The following is a 20,195-nucleotide window of genomic DNA, read 5'->3' as shown; positions in this document are numbered from 1 at the left end:
AAATTTGAAGTCAAACCCATCGTCTGTTTGATCTACAGCTTCCATCTGACAGACTGATAAAGATCTTGAACATCCTGGAGAAGAACATTCAGGATGGGGCCAAACTCTCCACATTAATGAATCATGTAAGTTGTCAGTCTCCTCCGGCCTCCAGCTATTCATTAAGAATAATAGTAACAATAATAATAATAATAATAATAATAATAATGATGATAAATTATTTATTTAATTTATTTAATTATTTCTTTTTTGTTATATGTGGAATATGGTTTGTGTGCTTCATTTTCTAGTAGCTCTCTATAAAAAGAAAAAAAAAAACTATTTGCAGCACTCTTTCTTGTTGTCCATTTATGAATTGGCCGGTCATTTTATTAGACCATGGATAGGCAACCGTGTGCTATGGAGGACTGAAGGTATGCAGATTTTCAACAAAACAGACACTACAGTGGGTGTGTCCACCAGGGCCAACGGATATGAGAGTTCTCTCTTCCTTTTTTATTGTTTTGGGCAAAGCTGATTCTCTCTTCTGAGGAAAACCCTCCATCAGTATCATGACAGCACCTAAAGATCTTATTTTCTCAAGAACTGAGATACAGTAATGATGAAAATGACAGAGGTTGAAATGAGAGGTTGTCCCAATTTCAAAAGGTCACACGGATGCACATCGGTGCTTTAACACCTGCGTAACAGTCACTCTGATATGTTGCCTCTTCTGCCTTTCTTCCATTCAGGGAGAGAAATGAGCCTTTTTTTTGGCCTGCCAATAGCTTGGCCTGCCTACAGCCTGTTTTGAATGTTTTGAATCTCTCATCTTCCAACAGTATCAGCTTTTTATTTTTCAAGAAGCCCTTCCTTTGTCATCATTTCTCTCCCATTCCATGAAAATAACACATTGTTCAGTTTAACTTTTAGAGCTTTTATTCTTTGAGATACTAAAAAAAAAAAATCCCCCAGTGCCCTCTAGTATATTTCAGCCATTTCGGAAATAAAACAAGAAGTTCTGTTGTGTTTTTTTTTTTTTTTTTAAGCGTGAACATAACCAGGCATTCAACATTTTGCACGCAAAACAAATAACAGACTTATGAACAGACTTGACAGATGATTCTTTCTCATTTCCTGATGTGAGGTGTCAGACAGCGGGTGCAACCTGTGGTGAAGCCGTGGCCGAAACCTCAGCTATAATGCATCATTATGCACCATCACTGCAAACGCTTTTAGAAACCTTTGACATTCAGCATGATTGCTGAACATTTTGAATGTGTCTGTTAATTGGCAAATGTAGCTTAGAAACCCATAATGAAATTTCATTGTAAATAAAGAGGAATTTCTTTGGCACCACAGCTGCTTATAGACAGCAGCACATTTATGATTAAGGCCTAGATGTTCTTCTGGGATATTATAAATAGAAGTCTGTGTGATTTGATGTGGGATATAAAGAATTAATTGAAATACCATCAGAACATATGACTGCTCTGCCATCCAAAATTAAATCTGTCATTGTGTCCAGAATGTGCGCACACACAGTTTTTCTGTGTGCCTCCACAGAAACATTGACCTGTCAAGTATTATATAGGCATATAGGCTGAAACTGGCTTACGCTGCGTTCAGACCTTGTCACTTCATAGCACGTGGTTGCCCATCCACGGATTACACTGTTGCAGGAATTTTTTGAATGTGTTTTTATTGGAATTTCTAGGATAATGATGCCATGGATGAAGAGCGGTTGTGGTGTGACCTCATCATGGAGCGAGTGACTAGGTCTGCTGATGCCTGTCTGACTGCGCTCAACATCATGACCTCCCCACGCATGCCAAAGGCCGTTTACATAGAGGATGTGATTGAGAGGGTGTTGCAGTACACCAAGTTCCATCTGCAAAACACTCTTTACCCTCAGTACGACCCGGTCTACAGAGCGAACCCCCATGGAGGTCAGCAAACAACTTCATACTGTTCCTCCTAAGCTAAGCTAATGCCTCCCATAGACTTAAAGTCTTTATGCTAAGCTAACATGAAATGCTACCCATAGGAACTGGATGTACAGAGGTGAAAATGGTATTGAACATCTTGTCTCAGCCTGGTTAAGTTGGTAAAAGATTATTTCACCCAAAATGTTGGAGTATTCCTTTAAAGTAACTGCAAGAAATTGCTAATTAAAAAAACAATGCAGATTCCTCAAACCTCTGAGGGTACCAGTTGTTATCTAAAGTGGTGAACAACTTGAGTTGTTTGACTTGTTGAGGTTAAACTTGTACACAGACATTTTTCTGGTCACAGTCTTCCTGATGCTAAATCCCTCAGTAGAGTCTACTGTCTCCTACCTAGTATCTGAAAAAGTGTGGACACTATTTCATCAGCAAAATTAAACTACCTGTGCCACACTGATAAAATTCTTGCTGTTCTGCTGTCTGTGCTTGATTAAATAGTTCACATTCCCACCTATCTTTTAGTTATTATTATTTTTTTATTGTACTCATCAAGGTGGCATGCCTAATTCAAAAGGCAAGAGAGCAAAGTGTTCCACACACAAGCAGAAGGTGGTGGTCAGGCTCTACAACAAAGTGTGTGACATCGTGTGCAGCGTGTCCGAGCTCCTGGAGATCCAGCTGCTGACTGATACCACCATCCTCCAGGTGAGAGTCTCACCCTGGCCTGAGCTCATTCGGGTTTATGGCTCCGTCTAATCTTTGACCCTTCAACTGTGATTTATACCTGACTTCTTTTGCATTCCACATTTAGGTGTCGTCCATGGGCATCACACCGTTTTTTGTGGAGAATGTCAGTGAACTCCAGTTATCTGCCATCAAACTAGTGACAGCGGTAAGTCTGCTGCGGCAGGGCCATCCCAGGTCCTGGAACTATTTCAGCAATGTGTCATGAATCAGCTGTCTTGTGCTATATGATCTGCCCTGTGTGAGCTCTTGATTGTTGTGTTTTGATATGGTGCTTTGCCCTGTGCTGTTCCTCAGGTTTTCTCTCGTTATGAGAAGCACAGACAGCTCATTCTTGAAGAGATCTTCACCTCGCTGGCCAGACTACCCACCAGCAAGCGCAGCCTCAGGAACTTTAGGTAGCTACATCTCCAGTCAATGTCCACTCTTTAAAATTACATAAATTAACATGTATGATTATTGAAGGCTTCTGTATTTCTTAGTGTGGTGCTTTTCAGAACTGGTGTCCGGGGCCACCAGGGGTCTCTGGGGGGCTTCCAGCGGCCCTCATCACAATGAGAGATAGTTTAATATCATTGTAATTTCATTCACAAGAAATTGTTACAGTACAAAAATGTATAAGTGATTATTTTAACATTATGTTTAATCTAACTACTTTTTTCTTTTCATATCAACGTCCCTATAGGGCAAAATCACTTCTAATGGAGATCCATGGCTTAATGAAAGTAGGGGTGGTAATGGCTTATGTTCTTTTAGGTTAAACAGCAGTGACGAGGATGGAGAGGCCTTGTATATCCAAATGGTCACAGCCCTGGTTCTTCAGCTCATCCAGTGTGTGGTGCAGCTCCCCTCTGAAAAGGACACGGAGGATAAGCATGATAAGAAGGTAAGAAGAAGCAAGGATTTAACCCATGCCTAACGTCAAATTTGTTTGGCGAAAAAAACTGAAGATGTATGGTGACTGTTTGACTTTTTCCCCAGGTGGATCAAGCTGTCCTCATCACAAACTCCTATGAAACTGCCATGAGGACCGCTCAGAACTTCCTATCAGTTTTTCTCAAGAAGTAAGCCATCATTTTCACTCATGTCTTTGTATGAAGTCTTGTTTTTTAACTGACAATCATCCATTTCATTTTCCTTAGCTTCATTAACCTCATTCAGCAATTTCTGGAGTAGTTCAGGACATTGCTTAAAACTGATTTCTGTGACAAGTTTCTGTAACCAGTCACACTCTAGACGGTCCTGGTTTACCTCTGTGGATCTGCCCATTCTCTATTTCTGTATGTGCCACTGAAACGGTTGAATCAAAGCGATGCTTCATTTGTTAATCATGAAGAGATTTAATAAGTGACTGCTCCACAAACATGGCTAAAAATGGATTGAAAGGGTTGGAATCAAGATAAATGGAAGCAAGATAAATACAAGGATCTTAGTAACAAGACTTGGGCCAACAATACAGTTTGCAACTTTCATGTTGTAAATTAAAGTCTTACTCTTATTATGTTGGCAAAACCGTAGGGAAAATTTCAAATTATGATGCAAACACAGTTCATGATTTTCGTTGGATGGAACTCCAGAACAGCTCGGTTGCATGCAACCAAATCGCATGGAAAAGTTTCACATGTAACCTCGACCTTAGAAGTGGATATCTAAGAGGTGCCACTGATTATAATTGTTCGATAAATACTCTAAGTACGCCATCGGCCGATCACTGTTTTAGTTGCCCAAACAGAAAACAGCTTCCGACGGCTTTCAATCGCTGAATCTGGACGGCGTTCAAACACATTTTGTAAAAATCACTGCCCAGTTGGTAGCAGTCAGCAGAACTTTGATGGCATATGCATGTTATGTATCAGCTGTCAGCAGCTCGTTTCTGATGCTGTGATCATAGATTAAAACCATTTTAATATACTAGACAGAAAGCAGAGCCTCTGCTGCACCATGGAAAACTTGATGTGCTGCCAGTGGTAATAATGAACACCTCAGTCTTCATCAAGCACACACTGATGAATCCAGAACCGTCCCTGGCCAAATTTGGGCCCTAAGTAAATTTTGTTATGAGGCCCACACGGTGTACACTCCCACCCACTCACCTGCCAAGTGTATAACAGGTACAAAATCAGTGCTTAACAAAATGACATTTAGCATAACAGTCTTTATTAATGAGAACAATCAACATCTTAAATAAAAAATAAATTAGCTCATCAGTTAATGGTTAATTTTTTTCCTCTTGCTTGTGCCGGATTCAAATTGTCTTTTCGTTGCCATCACATGGATAGGGAAGCTAAGTCATGCAACTATAAGAACAATCTGTGTGAACTTTAGTGCATATGCACATGGCGTCGAACGTCTGGGTAAAATTCATAATTTCAGTCAGCAGTCGGATCATTGATTGCCTGATCACACTGTTAAAAATTGGTGGTTGGAAAACATTTAATTGGTGGTTGGAAAACATCAAATGTGTTCCTGATATTGACTAATACCACTAAAATTCTGTATATGCCCTCATGATTTTCAGATCACCCAGATTAGCCATCCAGAGTTAGTTGTATTCGCTGCTACAAAGAAAGCCTTTGACAGGGTAGAATCTGTTTTTTAAAGTCCCTGGAAAATGACCTCACATGACTTGTACTTCCTGCAAAACAGAGAATCTTAAATAGTGACATCATCCTGCACTGGTGGCTGTAAATTAAAAATTCAACCAACAAAACATCCTTTCTCATCCACCTGTCCCTTCAGATATAATGTGTTTTTCTCCCAAACTGATATCCTGTTGGGTTAGGGTGAGAGTTTGGCCTGTCCTGTTGGTTTACACTTGTGAATGATCCCTCTCTGCATTATGTCCCACTCTTCACTGTTTCACTGGTTCACTAGTTGCACTTCTGTCTGCCCAAATCTTTTCAAATTGACTCAGCCTCATCCGCCATATGAGAAGGTAAGGATCCAAGAGTATAAATCTCTGCTGCAGTGAAATAGGCTATACTAATGGGCTTCAGTGGGAGTCTAAACCCCTGATTAGGGGCTATAAATAGACCTGAATATGGGTGTTCAATATCAGAGATTCAGCAATTTAAATATGCTCACAGAAAAAAAGATACAACATAATTTGGTTGCACTTCTTTGTATAGCCCCCTATAGATATTCAACAGAATGTCAATTGATTTACAAGTTAAATATCACTAACAGTTCTGTAGAATATCAATAAGCCGTAAATTAAATTTCAGCAACATATTGACATATCTGTTGACATTCAGTTGTATGTGTTTGCTGAATTTTAACAAACACGTAGACCTAGTTTATGTTATTGTTGGACCCCCGCTGCATTAATATGAAACCCACCAGATTTCTGGGCAAGATCCGCCAGCATGGTTAAAGCTTAGGATTCTGATTGGGTGACAGCTTACGCCAAGCCTGTTTTAGTGAATACGCAACAGGCCAACAAATTTTGAGCATCTTGCACAGAACTTTGGTGGGATCCATAATAACACTTGACTTGTTGAAATATGGATTCTAGCAAACTCTTGTTGATATTTCACTTTTACCTCAAAGACATTCTGTTGAGTATCTACAGGGGACCATCCAAAGAAAATGTTACCAATATTTTTTGATAACATTTTTTGATGCTCTGTATTTTTCAGGTGTGGCAGCAAGCAGGGAGAGGAAGACTACCGCCCTCTGTTCGAGAACTTTGTTCAGGACTTGCTGTCGACAGTGAACAAGCCTGAGTGGCCTGCAGCTGAACTGCTGCTGAGTTTACTGGGACGGTTGCTGGTGAGTAGCGTCCTTTAATCCAAAATCAAACAGCTAATCATTAATCACTAATCAATCCATCATCACTGATAATAATAATTATAAATATAGTTTTCTTGTATTTTTTATTCTTTCTACCCTAATTTCTGGTCATTTTTTGTTAACTTTTTTGTTGTTTTTATTTGCTCACCGGCTTTTTTCCATGTTTTTGAAAGAAATCAAGTGAAATTGCTCAGATTTCAAAGGGCTGATTGAGCTTTCAAAAAAAGAAAGAAAAATCTGATTGGTTGTGGGGGCATATATTGGTGAAGGTGGGCCTCTTGGCGCTGTGCTTGATCTGCCTAGTGGGTCCAACAGGGTGAAGAAGTTACATCTGCTTTGTTTTTGTCATGGAGAAAATCTACTATTGACTCTGTCCTCCACTTTTGTTCTCCAGGTGCACCAGTTTCGTAACAAGCAGACAGAAATGGCCCTCAGGGTGGCATCGTTGGACTACCTTGGCACTGTTGCTTCCCGTCTGCGTAAAGACGCTGTCACCGGCAACATGGACCAAAAAGCAATCAACCGCATCCTTAAAGAGGTGCAGCACATATTTGCAAAATCATTTGGACCTATTCTATGTTTGTTTCCATCAAATGACTGGTGTTATCAAAACTGCTTTCACGACTCTGGTTTACTAATCCCATCACAGACTCCAGGCAGCGATGAGACCCAGCAGCTGCAGAAGGCCTTGCTCGACTACTTGGATGAGAACACAGAGACAGACCCGTCTCTGGTGGTGAGAGTTTCATTGGCACACACCAGCCTGCATCTTTACAAAAATCACAACATTAACACTTACCAGACTATCTGAGCACTGGACGTTTAGTGTTGGCATGCAGTGATATTTTATGGACGTCTGAAAATATTTATTACATTTATCATTTCTGTAACGTGAATTTGTTGTGTTCAGTTTGCCAGGAGGTTTTACATTGCCCAGTGGTACAGAGACACTACAAGCGAGACAGAAAAAGCCATGAAGTCTCAAAATCAGGAAGATGACTCACCAAAAGGTCGACGTCATGCCAACGATGTTGAATTATCTGGTGAGATTATGCAGAAGGCTGAGGCACAAAGAAAGTTCCTTCGTAAAGTCATGAAGACTTCATCATCACAATTCAACACACTGAGGTAGATACAGCTTCACCATGGATCACTACACTACTCTGCTACCCCCTTTGATTATTGATTATCTTGGTCCTAAACATTATTGTTAAACCTTATTTCAGAAACAGCTCGGACACTGTGGACTATGAAGACTCCTGTCTGATTGTCAGATATTTGGCCTCTATGAGGCCGTTTGCACAGAGCTTTGATATTTATTTAACACAGGTAAGAGACGTATTTTTTTCTCTTTGGCGATCGAATGTTTTTATTGAAACAAGCCAGTGTAAACATAAAACACTGAATACAGGCACAATAATTTTAAAACAACTGACCTGAAGAAGAAACAAAGAAAGGCAAAGAAAAAGTTATTAAGATAGAACCCCCACTTCCCCGGACCAATATAGTTATTAAAAATAAATAAACACGCACACACATACACACATACATATATGTGTGTGTGTGTGTGTGTGTGTGTGTGTGTGTGTCCACTGAAAAACTTATATTATTAGCCTGAGCGTCTATTGGCTTTAATCACCAAAAGCAGCCAGCCTGTATTTGGGACCTGCATTTATTTGGGACCAACCACAAAATTATTGCTTGGCATAAACTAGAAAAAAAATAATCTAAAGATGCTGGATTATTAATCAAGGATATACATGAAATCTCTGTCAAAGCCTCCCGGGTCTAGTTTTTCTTGTTCTTGTAGGCTCTCTATCTCATGTTATTACACTTGTCAGACCTGCACTCTGAAGCCTCGTAACCCCACCTGGCTGCTGTGTGCAGCTCACAGCCCGACCCTTCATACCTGTTGGAATAATTACAGAGGCAGGATGTCATGTATTCCCATAGCTGCTGCCCAGAGAAAGGCACTTCTCCCTGGCAGGAGAAGCTGGCCCCTGCTCATTAGTTTCTCAACAAGCACAACAAGTTTAAACCCATACCCAGCCAATAAAAGGGTCTCTGCGTTTAACTGGGAGATGGCTTTTAATTTAAGTTTTATGGTAAATATAAACCTGCTGTAATATTGTGTCTGCTCTGACTGAGGATACTCTCCCTCTTGCTCTCTCTGTCCGTACAGATCCTAAGGGTGCTGGGTGAGAGTGCCATTGCGGTCAGAACTAAAGCCATGAAGTGTCTCTCTGAGGTTGTGGCTGTGGATCCTAGTATTCTGGCACGGGTCAGTGTTCCTGCATGAGCGGCTCGTTTAACTCATACCCTTTGGTCACGCTTCAACTGTGTTTGACCTCTATGTATTTTCTTGTCTTCTCAGTTGGACATGCAGCGTGGCGTTCACTGTCGCCTCATGGACAACTCCACCAGTGTGAGAGAGGCAGCGGTGGAGCTGCTAGGCCGTTTTGTGCTGAGTCGCCCTGAACTCATTGAGCAGTACTATGACATGCTCATTGAAAGAATATTGGTAAATTTCTTAAGCTACCCAGTTCACACGCCTCAGTTCCTTTTGGACACCTGATTATGTGGATCGAAATCATGCTTAAGTGTAACCATGATCTGCCCTGGTCATCAAATAAGCTTTAAATGTATTCCCTCACATCATGTCCCCTCTGAGGACTTTTTTGAAAGAAAACAGCAGTGACTGACAGGGCAGGGGGAAGTGGAACTTTGTCCGAGACATTATCCACCTCTTGCTGAGAGTTCATGTAAAGTGTAAAAGTTCAGCTGAGGTAAAATCCTTTTTCTCCACACTGCCACCTAGGGATGAAAGGAAGAAGAGAGCAAAAAAAAGCAAAGTGCATTTCAAAACTCTTACAGCTGTGCTTCGACCAAATTCAGTTCTTGCATGACTCATTTTCCTACCCTTTGCTGTTCCATTCCATTCTCGCAATTTGCAAAAGAAGCACTGCCTATTAATGTTGAGTCTTTAACCAGTTGTGTCCTCTCATAGGATACAGGTATTAGTGTGAGGAAGAGGGTCATCAAGATCCTGAGGGATATCTGCTTGGAGCAGCCCACCTTCCACAAGATCACTGAGATGTGTGTCAAGATGATCCGAAGAGTCAGTGATGAAGAGGGGATCAAGGTGTGTATTTATGTGAAAAAAAAAAAAAACAACAACTCAGAACTGTTTGTTCAATTTCAATATACATCTAAAATGTTTTCACCTCCTGTCCAATGCAGAAACTAGTAAATGAGACTTTCCAGAAACTGTGGTTCACCCCAACACCGAGTCACGATAAAGATGCCATGAACAGAAAGATCCTCAACATCACAGATGTGGTGAGTACCAGCCGTCCGGTTGAGCGACAAAAATCTGTCATGCCATCAGTAAAATGAAAAACATTTTTGTCATTGCTACTTATGTAATCTGAAATATATTGTGGTTTTATTTCGTTTCAGGTGTCAGCTTGTAAAGATTCAGGCTATGACTGGTTTGAGCAGCTTCTCCAAAATGTGAGTCTTTGTGTGAATACATGATTACCTCTTTTGTTTAACGGTATGTTTTGCGAGGATATCTTGTGATGCTTCTTTCTCACCATGTCCAACACATTAGCTCCTGAAGTCAGAAGAGGATTCGTCTTATAAACCAGCCAAGAAAGCCTGCATTCAGTTGGTAGACAATCTAGTGGAGCACATGCTGAAATATGAGGAGTCTCTTGACGGTAAAACTTTTGCAAAAGAAGGATTTTTTTTTTTTTTTTTTTTTTTAAATTTTTGCTAGTTGCTCGCTTGTTATAATAACTATTCTTCTCTGTTTGGGTTTCAGACTGTGAGAACAAAGGGGTCAACTCAGGTCGTCTGTTAGCATGTATCACTACCCTCTACCTGTTCAGCAAGATCAGACCGCAGCTGGTGATCAAACATGCCATGACTATGCAGCCGTACTTGACTACAAAGTGCAACGTAAGAACTTTTCCAGCCTCTCATGTCTCAATTTTTACTTGCCCGAAAGCTGAAGAAAATCATGTGTTGGGAAATGTGCCTGTAGGATAAAACAAGCAGAACCAGCTTTTATGTAGTGCTGTGCTGCCATCTAGTGGCAGGCCAGTGAAAACAGAAGTTTTTCAACATTAAAGTGCTCAACAAGTTGTTTGTGTTTTTCTCTAATCACTAAGCCGCAGATGAGCTTTTGGCTGTCATCATTACCCCTGTGTTTGTGTGTGTGTGTGTGTGTGTTTCACTCCAGACCCAGAATGACTTCATGGTGATCTGTAATGTGGCTAAGATCCTGGAGCTGGTCGTGCCCCTGATGGACCATCCTAGTGAGACCTTTCTCACCACCATAGAAGAAGACCTCATGAAGCTGATCATCAAATATGGCATGACGGTCAGTCTCATGCAGGTCACAGCTAACAGACACAGCTCTGACAGAAATGCATGTAAAAAATGTAGTATGATAAAATAATTTGTTGTGATGTGATTCTCAGGTTGTTCAGCACTGTGTGAGCTGTCTTGGTGCCGTTGTGAACAAAGTCACACACAACTACAAGTTTGTTTGGGCTTGTTTCAATCGCTTCTATGGTAAGACACATTTTCAGTGTTAAGTCATTGTATGGGATATTTCATTTAATTCACTTGACTTAATTTAATTAACATGACTTAATATTTCAGCTTCTTACCCTTTTTACATTTGATGTGAAATTGCACAATGGCAGTAAAGTATGATGCAGTTTTTTTTTTTTTTTTTTTTAAGTTATTTTAAGTTCTCAGGTTCTCCTGTTTTACAGCATGCTACTTGAAAGAATTTTGTGTAAAGTCACATCACAGCTGAATTCTTGTATATCTTCAAATGGATTAGGCTAAAAAGAGAACCTGATACCTTTGGATGGTGTCATCGTGTACAAAGAATATTGTTTACTTTTTTATCTGTATTTGAAAACACATTTAAATTAGACATTTAACCTTGTGGAGTAATGCTTCACATGATCTGTCACCTTCAAAATAAAAGAGTTTGAATTTATTATTTGAATTCTTCTGCCACCATCGCCATTTGTCTACACAGGATTATACAAAATGACCTCTTCTTTGTTGGTAGTTGCTCTTTACCAGCAGTTTTCATTTAGCACTCCTACCTGAAATGCACCAACCTGACTTGATAATAGACATTTTTGTGGTGCTACAAATTTTGGGCCTCACATTGTTTCTTGTGCAGACGATGTAAGACCTAGCAGGACAGTAAACGTGGTTGATATTGTCTTGATCTTCTTGCTGTTGTTTTTTTCCACAGGAGTTCTGGCCAAGCTGAAGACACAGCACCAAGAGGAGCCCAGCAGCCCTGCTCATGTCGCTCATAAACCTGCTCTGCTACGCTCACTGTTCACTGTGGGGGCTCTCTGTCGATACTTTGACTTTGACCAGGAGGAGTTCAAGGGCGCTAACAAGGTACACACAAGTAGTCTATTTAGATCTTGCATGCAAAGCTGCTTAAAAACTGAAAGTGTTTGATAAACTAAACCGCTGCTGCTGTCTCTTCCCTTGTCTCTTAGGTTATCATCAAAGACAAAGTGTTGGAGCTTCTGTTGTACTTCAGCACTCACGAAGATGAAGAGGTCCAGATCAAGGCCATCATTGGTCTAGGTATATTTCATCTCATCTCCCACTCACGGATACAGACAGGTGATGAATTAAAGGATATGCTAGTGTGAAGGGCCTTATCTTACACCAGGTGCCAAGCAGCACAAGTGTTTTTTTCTAATTTCCAAACGACACAGTTGTCATTTTTGTGACAGTGTGGTCAGGTGCATTATTGGCGCATTGTTATCTTGAGGCAGTTGAAAGTCATTGCACGATTGACCAAAAAAAAATCCTGCTGTTGCTGTAGATGATCTGCTCGTGTGCTGTCACTTCATGTACAAGCAGACAAGCAGATCTTTTGCCTCTGTGGAGAAGCGTTCCTTCTTACCTGGCACCACAGTGCAAGCTCATCTAGCTTTTAAAGGGAATGTGAGATGGCACTCTGATTGGTTTACTGCATGTTACACCCAAAACACACCCATGATTAATTAAGAGACTAAGTACAACCCGTTCGCGCCTGGCACAGTGATCTTTTTTCCACCGTTAAAGTAGCAAAAGAGGACTTGAACACACCCTAGATGCTCTTGCGCCATGCTCAGGGTCCAAGTGTCTTAGTAAGTGTCTTAGTAAGGTGTTGAGCACCCTTGAACACCCTTTTAACACACAAGGGAAAGGGGTTAAAAATGTTACTTTCAGATATCGCTATAAAAATTCACAAGTTGATTACACACACAAAGACAAGAAAAAAAGTCAATTACAAGTTCTTTGAATTATTCTGTTTACACATGCATATCACAAATCTGATTTGATATGCACTAAAATTTTGAACCCCTTTGACCTGTGTGTTAAAAAGGGCGTTTTTTTTTGGTATTATATGGTCATATATAGGTGATTTTCAAAACTTTCCACCAATGGGATTCCTTGGGACTTTTTTCCCTCACTCAGGACAAACTGAGGATACAAAAACAGTTGAGTTTGCTGCTCTTGCAATTTGTCCTAGGTTTTTTCATAAAATGACTGGACTATTTAGCCCCTGTAAAAGTTCAGGAGCTCTGTCCTTCGGGGGTGGAGACACGCAACAACGGCCCCGGCCTCATAAAATTACCCCGTAGTTCCTGTGGTGGAAACGCATCCCTTATCTGGTGTTTTGATGATGGTGGTGGAGAGTGCTATCCAAATCTCCCATAGGTGTTCAGTTGGGTAGAGATCTAGTGACTGTGAAGGCCATAACATATGATTTTCATATGATTTATATCCTTTTACATCATATCATTTTCATTTGCATCACACCATTCAATGAACCCTTGTGCAGTGTGGATGGAGGTGTTGTCATCCTGGATGAGACCACTCCACTATGTTTCTCCACTCGTTTATTCAGGTTTTGCCTTTAATTTTCCACCTGTCTGTATATTCACTTTATTTACAAAGCAGCTCTCTGAAGTCTTTGTTTGCTTGTGTATTTGGCTTCCCTTTCTCCAGCAGTGACACCAGCATTGTTTTTTTTTTTTTTTTTTTAATTTTGTCTCCATTGTGTCTCCTAAGGCTTCCAGTTCATCATGCACCCAGCACTCATGTTTGTGCAGGATGTGAAGACTCTGTACCATGACATCCTGTCAGAGAGAAGGGATGTGGTCAATCTAAAGATCCAGGTGCTGAAAAACCTGCAGACGTACCTACAGGAGGAGGACTGTCGAATGCAGGAGGCCGACCGCGAATGTGAGTTCAACACATCCATCTCATATTTTATCAGTCAACTGCCTTTGACTGTATGTTTACCAGGATTTATCTACATTGAGTATGTCAGTAATACAGATCATCTTCAAACGGTGGTTTGCTTTTGTTTGTCCAGGGAAGAAGGTGTCCAAGCAGGAGGATCTGAAGGAGATGGGCGACATCTCATCAGGCATGAGCAGCTCCATCATGCAGCTTTACCTGAAGCAGGTGCTGGATTCCTTTCTCCACACGCAGTCCAGCGTTAGGCACTACGCCCTCAATGTCATTGTCCTGACACTCAGCCAGGGCCTCATTCATCCTGTACAGGTATGTTCTCAATCTCACTCCAGCATAATGAGAGGAGGATCGCCCTTTTTAATAAAGAGGGTTTGTTGTCAACAACGAGTATCGACTTTCTCTGTTATTTGGCCTGCATCACATATTTAAATGTGGCAGTGCTATTTCATTTGTAATCTTAATCCCTACCCCAAAAACGTAGAGTTACTCTCGGGTTTCTCACATCAGTCCAGAACATCAGTGCAGGTTGTGATGAAAATTAAGAACTATGTTAAGAGCATTTTATGGATGGGGAACACATTTTTTCCCAGTGTGTGCCCTACTTGATTGCCATGGGAACGGACCCTGAGCCCACCATGAGGAACAAGGCTGATCAGCAGCTGGTGGAGATCGACAAGAAATACACAGGCTTCATCCATGTGAGTGGCTGTGCTGGCTGATTTATGATCTGGAGGAGGCAAATGAAAAGAGAATTTACGTGTGGAGATAAATGAAGTATCACATTATTATAGTTTTTTGTTTTTTTATTATAATTATTACTGTTGTTATCCAAGGTATTTTAAAAGTTGTCATTTGGTCTATAGGACGTGTTGTTTTCTGTGTGAATTGACAGATGAAGGCTGTAGCAGGGATGAAGATGTCCTACCAGGTGCAGCAGGCCATCACCGGATCCAGAGACACGGTGATCCGAGGTTTCCGTCAGGATGAGACAAACTCGGCTCTGTGCTCTCATCTCTTCACCATGGTCCGAGGAAACAGGCAACATAGGCGAGCTTTCCTGCTCTCCCTGCTCAACCTGTTTGATGACAGCTCTGTAAGTCCTCCTCCTCTCCCCATCACATGGATTCAATTCTATTTTTACATGTTTTTCCACAGCCTTTGTACAACACTCTTGTGTAATGAAGACTCAGCATGAACAGTTGCTTTAAATGATCAATGTTTTGTACTTTGTCCCTCGCAGAAGACAGAGGTGAATATGCTTCTGTTCATAGCAGACAACATGGCCTGCTTCCCCTACCAGAGCCAAGAGGAGCCCCTGTTCATCATGCACCACATAGACATCACTCTGTCTGTGTCTGGGAGCAACCTGCTGCAGTCCTTCAAGGAGGTGAGAGACACTCACAGCAACCTCTAATAGTTATTATTCTGACTTTGTTTTTATTTACATGTACTTGTATGTGCCTGTGGATGTGGATATATTTTAGGGCCGGGCAATATATCAATATTACATTGATATTGTCATATGAGACTAGATATCATCTGGGATGTTGGATAGCATAATATTGTGATATGGCATTAAATGTTGTGTTTTCCTGGTTTTAAAAGCTACATTACAGTGAAGTATATATTTTCTGACCCTGTCTGTTCTAGCTGTTCTAATATTTGCCTTTATCCACTCAGCTATTATGTTGACATTACTGAATTTTATCAAAACGTTTATCAAAAATCTCATTGTGTAAATATTTTGTGAAAACACCAATAGTCATCCCTACAATATCGTCACAATTTCTATATCTGGGTATTTGGTAAAAAAAAATAACATATTTGATTTTGTCCATATCGTTACTATCTCTGCTATTTTCTGCTCTGTGTACATGTGAAAGAGAGTAACTGACTCTCACTGGGCCACCATGTATAATAAAGATTAAATAATATAAAAAACATGCAGTTTTATATCTATACTGAACAAAAATAGGAAGGCAACATGTAAAGTTTTGGTTTCATGAGTTAAAATGACATCCCTCATCATTGCCCCACCAAAGTTTATTTCTTTCAAATCTTGTGCATAAATTTGTTTCCATGCCTGCTCACTTCTTGCACCACAAATTGGTTTTAAGACAATGGTTTTCTTATATGAACAGTAACTCAAAGTAAACCATTGAAATTATTCCATGCTGTGTTTATGTTTTTAGGTTTACAGTTCAGTATCTTGTGTTAAATCAACAGAATAGTTGGTCTGTGTTTTCAGTGGTTTTGTGTTCTGTGCAGTCTCTGTTGAAAGAGCCGGTACAGCGGCAAAAGAAGAAAAAGCCGCCTCGGAAGAGAAAATACTGCTCTGAGGACGAGGACGAGGAGGATGAGCAGGACAGTAGCAGTTCGAGCAGCAGTGACGAGGACGATGAGATAATCCGAAGGCCAAAGAAATCCTCCAAGTCTCAGGATTCTGATTCTGACTCCGACGTGGAAGACGTGGATAAAGTGATGGACCGTCTGCCTGAACACCCCGGCCCTCTGCTGGACTTTGCCAATGCTTCCCAGGGAGTCCTGCTGCTGCTGGTGCTGAAGCAGCATCTGAAGAATCTGTATGGTTTCTCAGACAGGTAGGCCACGCCTCAGGGAACATGACCCAGCCACACTTGTAAAATGATTCTCAAACAGAAAACACAGACATGAGCGCTGAATAGGTCATTCTGAAACAGTTTGTTAACAGTGCAGTTGTTCACAAGCTGACCCGAACCTGTCTTTTTTTTGTACTCCAGTAAAATCCAGAAGTATTCTCCGACGGAGTCAGCCAAGGTGTACGACAAGGCGGTGAACAGGAAATCGAATGTGCACTTCAGCCCTCGGCAGACTCTGGATTTCCTGAACAGTGATCTAGCCAGCTCAGATCTCAGCTATGAAATCAAGAGGAGTATTGTGAAGCAGTACTTAGATGTAAGCATTCATCACAGAACAAATCCAGTGCATGTCCTATTGCTGTCAAACAAATGATGTAAACTCCCCATGTATAAAAACTGGAATAATAATTAGAATAATCATTATTTGTAGAGCACAACTACATTTACAATTAGAGTGCGTCACAATAATATGCAACTTAAAACAAAGTGAAAATAACTATAAAATGTTAGGCCATAAGACCCAAACAAAGAACAATTGATAAGCAGTTCAAAAAGTACATTTTAAGAGGAGATTTTAAAGAGTGAGCTTTGCAAACAAGTGCACAACTCTCCTCCCTGCATAGAGTTCATTTTGTAATGGTGGCAAACAGTTAACTAACAAAAAGCAATGCAAGGTTTTCATAGACCAGTGGATGAATAGCAAGTTAATTACCAAGATTAGCAAGCACATTGAAATTTTGTCTGTCCCATGACACTGTCTGTGCTCGATTTGATGCCCAGTATGCCCAGTTTTTATGTTGGTGGGCAGGGGAGTGGCAAAACACTGAAATAGACTAGAAACTGTCAGCTTGTTTAGAAATCATGTGGTATTGGGTCCCACATGAAAAAGTAACAGCGGTGCAGTAAATATGGGTTTTGTCAGATTAAAATCCAGAGTTGGTACGGTGCATTGCATTTTAGGTCAAACAAAACCCCCTATGCCTTTATGTGGTCAGCGCTGTGCTTTTTTCCCGTCCTTGTGGTCTTTCTATGATGTATCTTCTCGTCTCGCCATGTTGAACAAGTGGGGTAAGCAGCACATGACCTGAGTAACTTCTGCTAGCCCTGCCTACCCGCTAGCATGGCCCGTGCATTTGGTGTACAAACGAAGTGCAGCCTCTGTGAGGGCATGCGAACCCAAATGCAGATAGATGCAAGAGGCAGAAATGAACTTTACTTGAAAACCTTATGGCAAAAATATAAGCAGCTAAAACAACTCAAACAACTGAAGTCAAACGAATGACAAGTGAGAGGAAGGTGAAAGACTTTCTCCTTGTCCAGGGCACTAGCAGTAGCAGCGCAGAGACACAATATTATTAATTAGCAAAATCCAACATTGGGATCTACGTCGTGTTGACAAGATCAGCAGGAGAAGAAACATCTGTGCAGCACCAGGAGCTCACACCAACATGCAAAACAGACAAAGAGAGTGAGAGCCTGGAGACTTGGTGGATGTCATGACTGCGCTGATTTATAAAGGTGTCCCTTAAGGTTTTCTAGGCTAGGGGCATTTCCGCTTTATTTGATCGTGGCAGTAGAGAGAGACAGGAAAAAGTGGGGAGACAGAGTGGATGACATCCAGCAAAGGACTCAGGCCAAATTCAAACCTGGCTAAGCCTTGATTCATGGTACGTGCTCTACCAGGTAAGCTACGGGGGCATCCCCAGGCTAGGGGTGTTTCTAAGATGGCAGGGCACTCTACAGCCATGATGCACTGCAACAGCAAGGCCTATGAGCCATCCTGTCAAATTAACAGCAGGGACATCTCGTAGCACAGCTGGACATCTGGCTTTTCCGGATGGTCCACCTTGTACAGTCTGACATATTTGTCGGAAGCAGGAAGGGTAAAGAGTCTTTGATTTACGTAAAAAAATACCAAGAAATTGTGTACTAAATTAATGTCCTGCTCACCTGTATCTCTTAGTTCAAGTTACTGATGGAGCACTTGGACCCTGATGAAGAGGATGAGGAGGGTGAAACAAGTGCTAATGCCAGAAACAAAGCCATCACTTCACTGTTGGGTGGCCCCAGCACCCGGAACCACAACCACCACCATCAAACCGCTCCAGAAGAGACAGATGACGAAGACAGTGACGATGATAAACCCCCTGCTGTAAGTACTGCACCGCTCCTTGGCTGCGTTACGGGGGTTAACAGTTTGTAGGGATCGTCTTCTTGTTGGGTGTGCTAACACTTTGCTCCTCCTCTCCACAGCGGCGATCGAAGAAAGGTGGGGATTCCGCAGAGGCTTCAGGTCACATGAATAAAACAGTGGAGGCTATGGACGTCATCGCCATCTGCTGTCCCAAATACAAAGACCGACCACAGATTGCCAGGGTCATCCGAAAGACCAGCTCTGGCTACAGTATACACTGGATGGCCGGGTCTTACTCTGGGCCCTGGGCCGAGGCCAAGAAACGGGACGGTCGCAAACTGGTGCCTTGGGTGGACACTATCAAGGAGTCGGACATTATTTACAAGAAAATTGCCTTGACAAGTGGACACAAGCTCACCAACAGAGTGGCGCAGAATTTACGGGCATTATATGCTGCTAAGGAAGGGACTAAAAGTTAATTAACCCAAGTTTCTCAGACCCTTTGCAGCCAAACTCCAGAGGGATCCATTATTTTAGAAACAGAGAAGACAAAACCTCATTTGAAAAAAAAAAAAAATGTAAGGACCTAATAGAGGAGGACTATTGTGAACTCTGACCTGTGGTGAAAGCCACGGCATGTTTAAGTTAAACAGAAAAAAACACAAACGAGAAGGAAATGTTTGGGAAAAACATTGTGTGGGAGCTCCTTCGCTGTTGTGCAGCAACTTGGTTGTTTGATTTTTACTCCCACTGTATTATCATTTAACTAAAAACACATGTTTATATCTGAAAAAATGTACAAAAATAGTGAATGTTGGAAATTAGTCTGTTGATGATGTTCTTAATAAAGTGTTCTTGGAGTTTAACCTAGTACCTGATGGATTTATTTAGCTTACCTGCGTTTCAGCAACTTGTACATGTTTTTTTTTCTTCCCTATTACACTCCTTTTTTTGTTTACCCACGCTGTGTAATGGAGTCTCTTTGATATAATTTATTATGTTAAAAACAATGCAGTATCTGTGCCTATATGCAGGGGAAGTTATATTGTTTTAAATATAGATTTTGATGTAAAAGTTCACCGAGCAAGAGAAAAAGGATCCCCAGCACTCCTGGTGAAACAAATACTGCAATAAAGTTTTTTTTACCTCTCTTTGTTACTTGTGTTGTTTGCACTTGTTTTTTTTTATTTCCACCAGGTGGGAGGGGATCATGCGTTTAGTCATGTGTGTTTGCAGCTACTCTTGTATACTTCTGTAGATAGATAGATAGATAGATGGATAGATAGATAGATAGATAGATAGATAGATAGATAGATAGATAGATAGATAGATAGATAGATAGATATACTTTATTGATCCCAACCAGGGAAATTCTGGTACTTCTTAATCACGGACAAAGATCATTTCATCATACATGATGCAGCATAACTGTTGTGCAGGAGGTGCCCTTTTTATTTTCTCGCCCTTGCCCTTCAAACAACTTAAGTCCACCACTGATGGGCAAAACTTTTGATACTAATCAATATGACCCTATATTTTGTTATGTGATGTTATAACGGGCATTATGTTTCTAGATGCAGATAAGTTCCTATTATAAACTATGAAGCACTCTAAAAGGCCAACAGTAAGGAGTGACAACCCGCTATGTTGGTTTATTACATTATATTTTTTATAGAA

The 20,195-nt window shown here is 41.0% G+C and overlaps 1 protein-coding gene across 4 annotated transcripts in view; it reads left to right on the top strand.

Moving 5' to 3' along the window:
* LOC115368779 (nipped-B-like protein) overlaps window positions 1-19,677 on the top strand; it is a 41,197-nt gene extending 21,520 nt beyond the window's left edge. For all 4 annotated transcript variants that reach the window (XM_030065110.1, XM_030065107.1, XM_030065109.1 and 1 more), the window contains exons 16-47: window positions 39-125; window positions 1,697-1,928; window positions 2,479-2,630; window positions 2,737-2,817; window positions 2,967-3,067; window positions 3,426-3,555; window positions 3,651-3,733; window positions 6,308-6,440; window positions 6,856-6,999; window positions 7,111-7,197; window positions 7,372-7,589; window positions 7,688-7,790; window positions 8,644-8,742; window positions 8,836-8,982; window positions 9,469-9,603; window positions 9,702-9,800; window positions 9,921-9,974; window positions 10,075-10,183; window positions 10,288-10,424; window positions 10,708-10,848; window positions 10,949-11,042; window positions 11,749-11,903; window positions 12,008-12,098; window positions 13,578-13,751; window positions 13,885-14,075; window positions 14,357-14,464; window positions 14,659-14,859; window positions 15,007-15,153; window positions 16,035-16,366; window positions 16,526-16,700; window positions 18,348-18,536; window positions 18,638-19,677. In XM_030065110.1, the coding sequence (XP_029920970.1) occupies window positions 39-125; window positions 1,697-1,928; window positions 2,479-2,630; window positions 2,737-2,817; window positions 2,967-3,067; window positions 3,426-3,555; window positions 3,651-3,733; window positions 6,308-6,440; window positions 6,856-6,999; window positions 7,111-7,197; window positions 7,372-7,589; window positions 7,688-7,790; window positions 8,644-8,742; window positions 8,836-8,982; window positions 9,469-9,603; window positions 9,702-9,800; window positions 9,921-9,974; window positions 10,075-10,183; window positions 10,288-10,424; window positions 10,708-10,848; window positions 10,949-11,042; window positions 11,749-11,903; window positions 12,008-12,098; window positions 13,578-13,751; window positions 13,885-14,075; window positions 14,357-14,464; window positions 14,659-14,859; window positions 15,007-15,153; window positions 16,035-16,366; window positions 16,526-16,700; window positions 18,348-18,536; window positions 18,638-18,997 (4,689 nt within the window). In that variant the 3' untranslated portion in view covers window positions 18,998-19,677. The remainder of the gene's footprint in view (window positions 1-38; window positions 126-1,696; window positions 1,929-2,478; window positions 2,631-2,736; window positions 2,818-2,966; window positions 3,068-3,425; window positions 3,556-3,650; window positions 3,734-6,307; window positions 6,441-6,855; window positions 7,000-7,110; window positions 7,198-7,371; window positions 7,590-7,687; window positions 7,791-8,643; window positions 8,743-8,835; window positions 8,983-9,468; window positions 9,604-9,701; window positions 9,801-9,920; window positions 9,975-10,074; window positions 10,184-10,287; window positions 10,425-10,707; window positions 10,849-10,948; window positions 11,043-11,748; window positions 11,904-12,007; window positions 12,099-13,577; window positions 13,752-13,884; window positions 14,076-14,356; window positions 14,465-14,658; window positions 14,860-15,006; window positions 15,154-16,034; window positions 16,367-16,525; window positions 16,701-18,347; window positions 18,537-18,637) is intronic.
* The last annotated feature ends 518 nt before the right edge of the window (window positions 19,678-20,195 follow it).

Source organism: Myripristis murdjan, chromosome 12, assembly GCF_902150065.1.
Source record: "Myripristis murdjan chromosome 12, fMyrMur1.1, whole genome shotgun sequence".
Taxonomy (NCBI): domain Eukaryota; kingdom Metazoa; phylum Chordata; class Actinopteri; order Holocentriformes; family Holocentridae; genus Myripristis; species Myripristis murdjan.
Note: the sequence above shows the minus strand (reverse complement) of the source record. Positions and strands in the feature narration are given on the sequence as shown.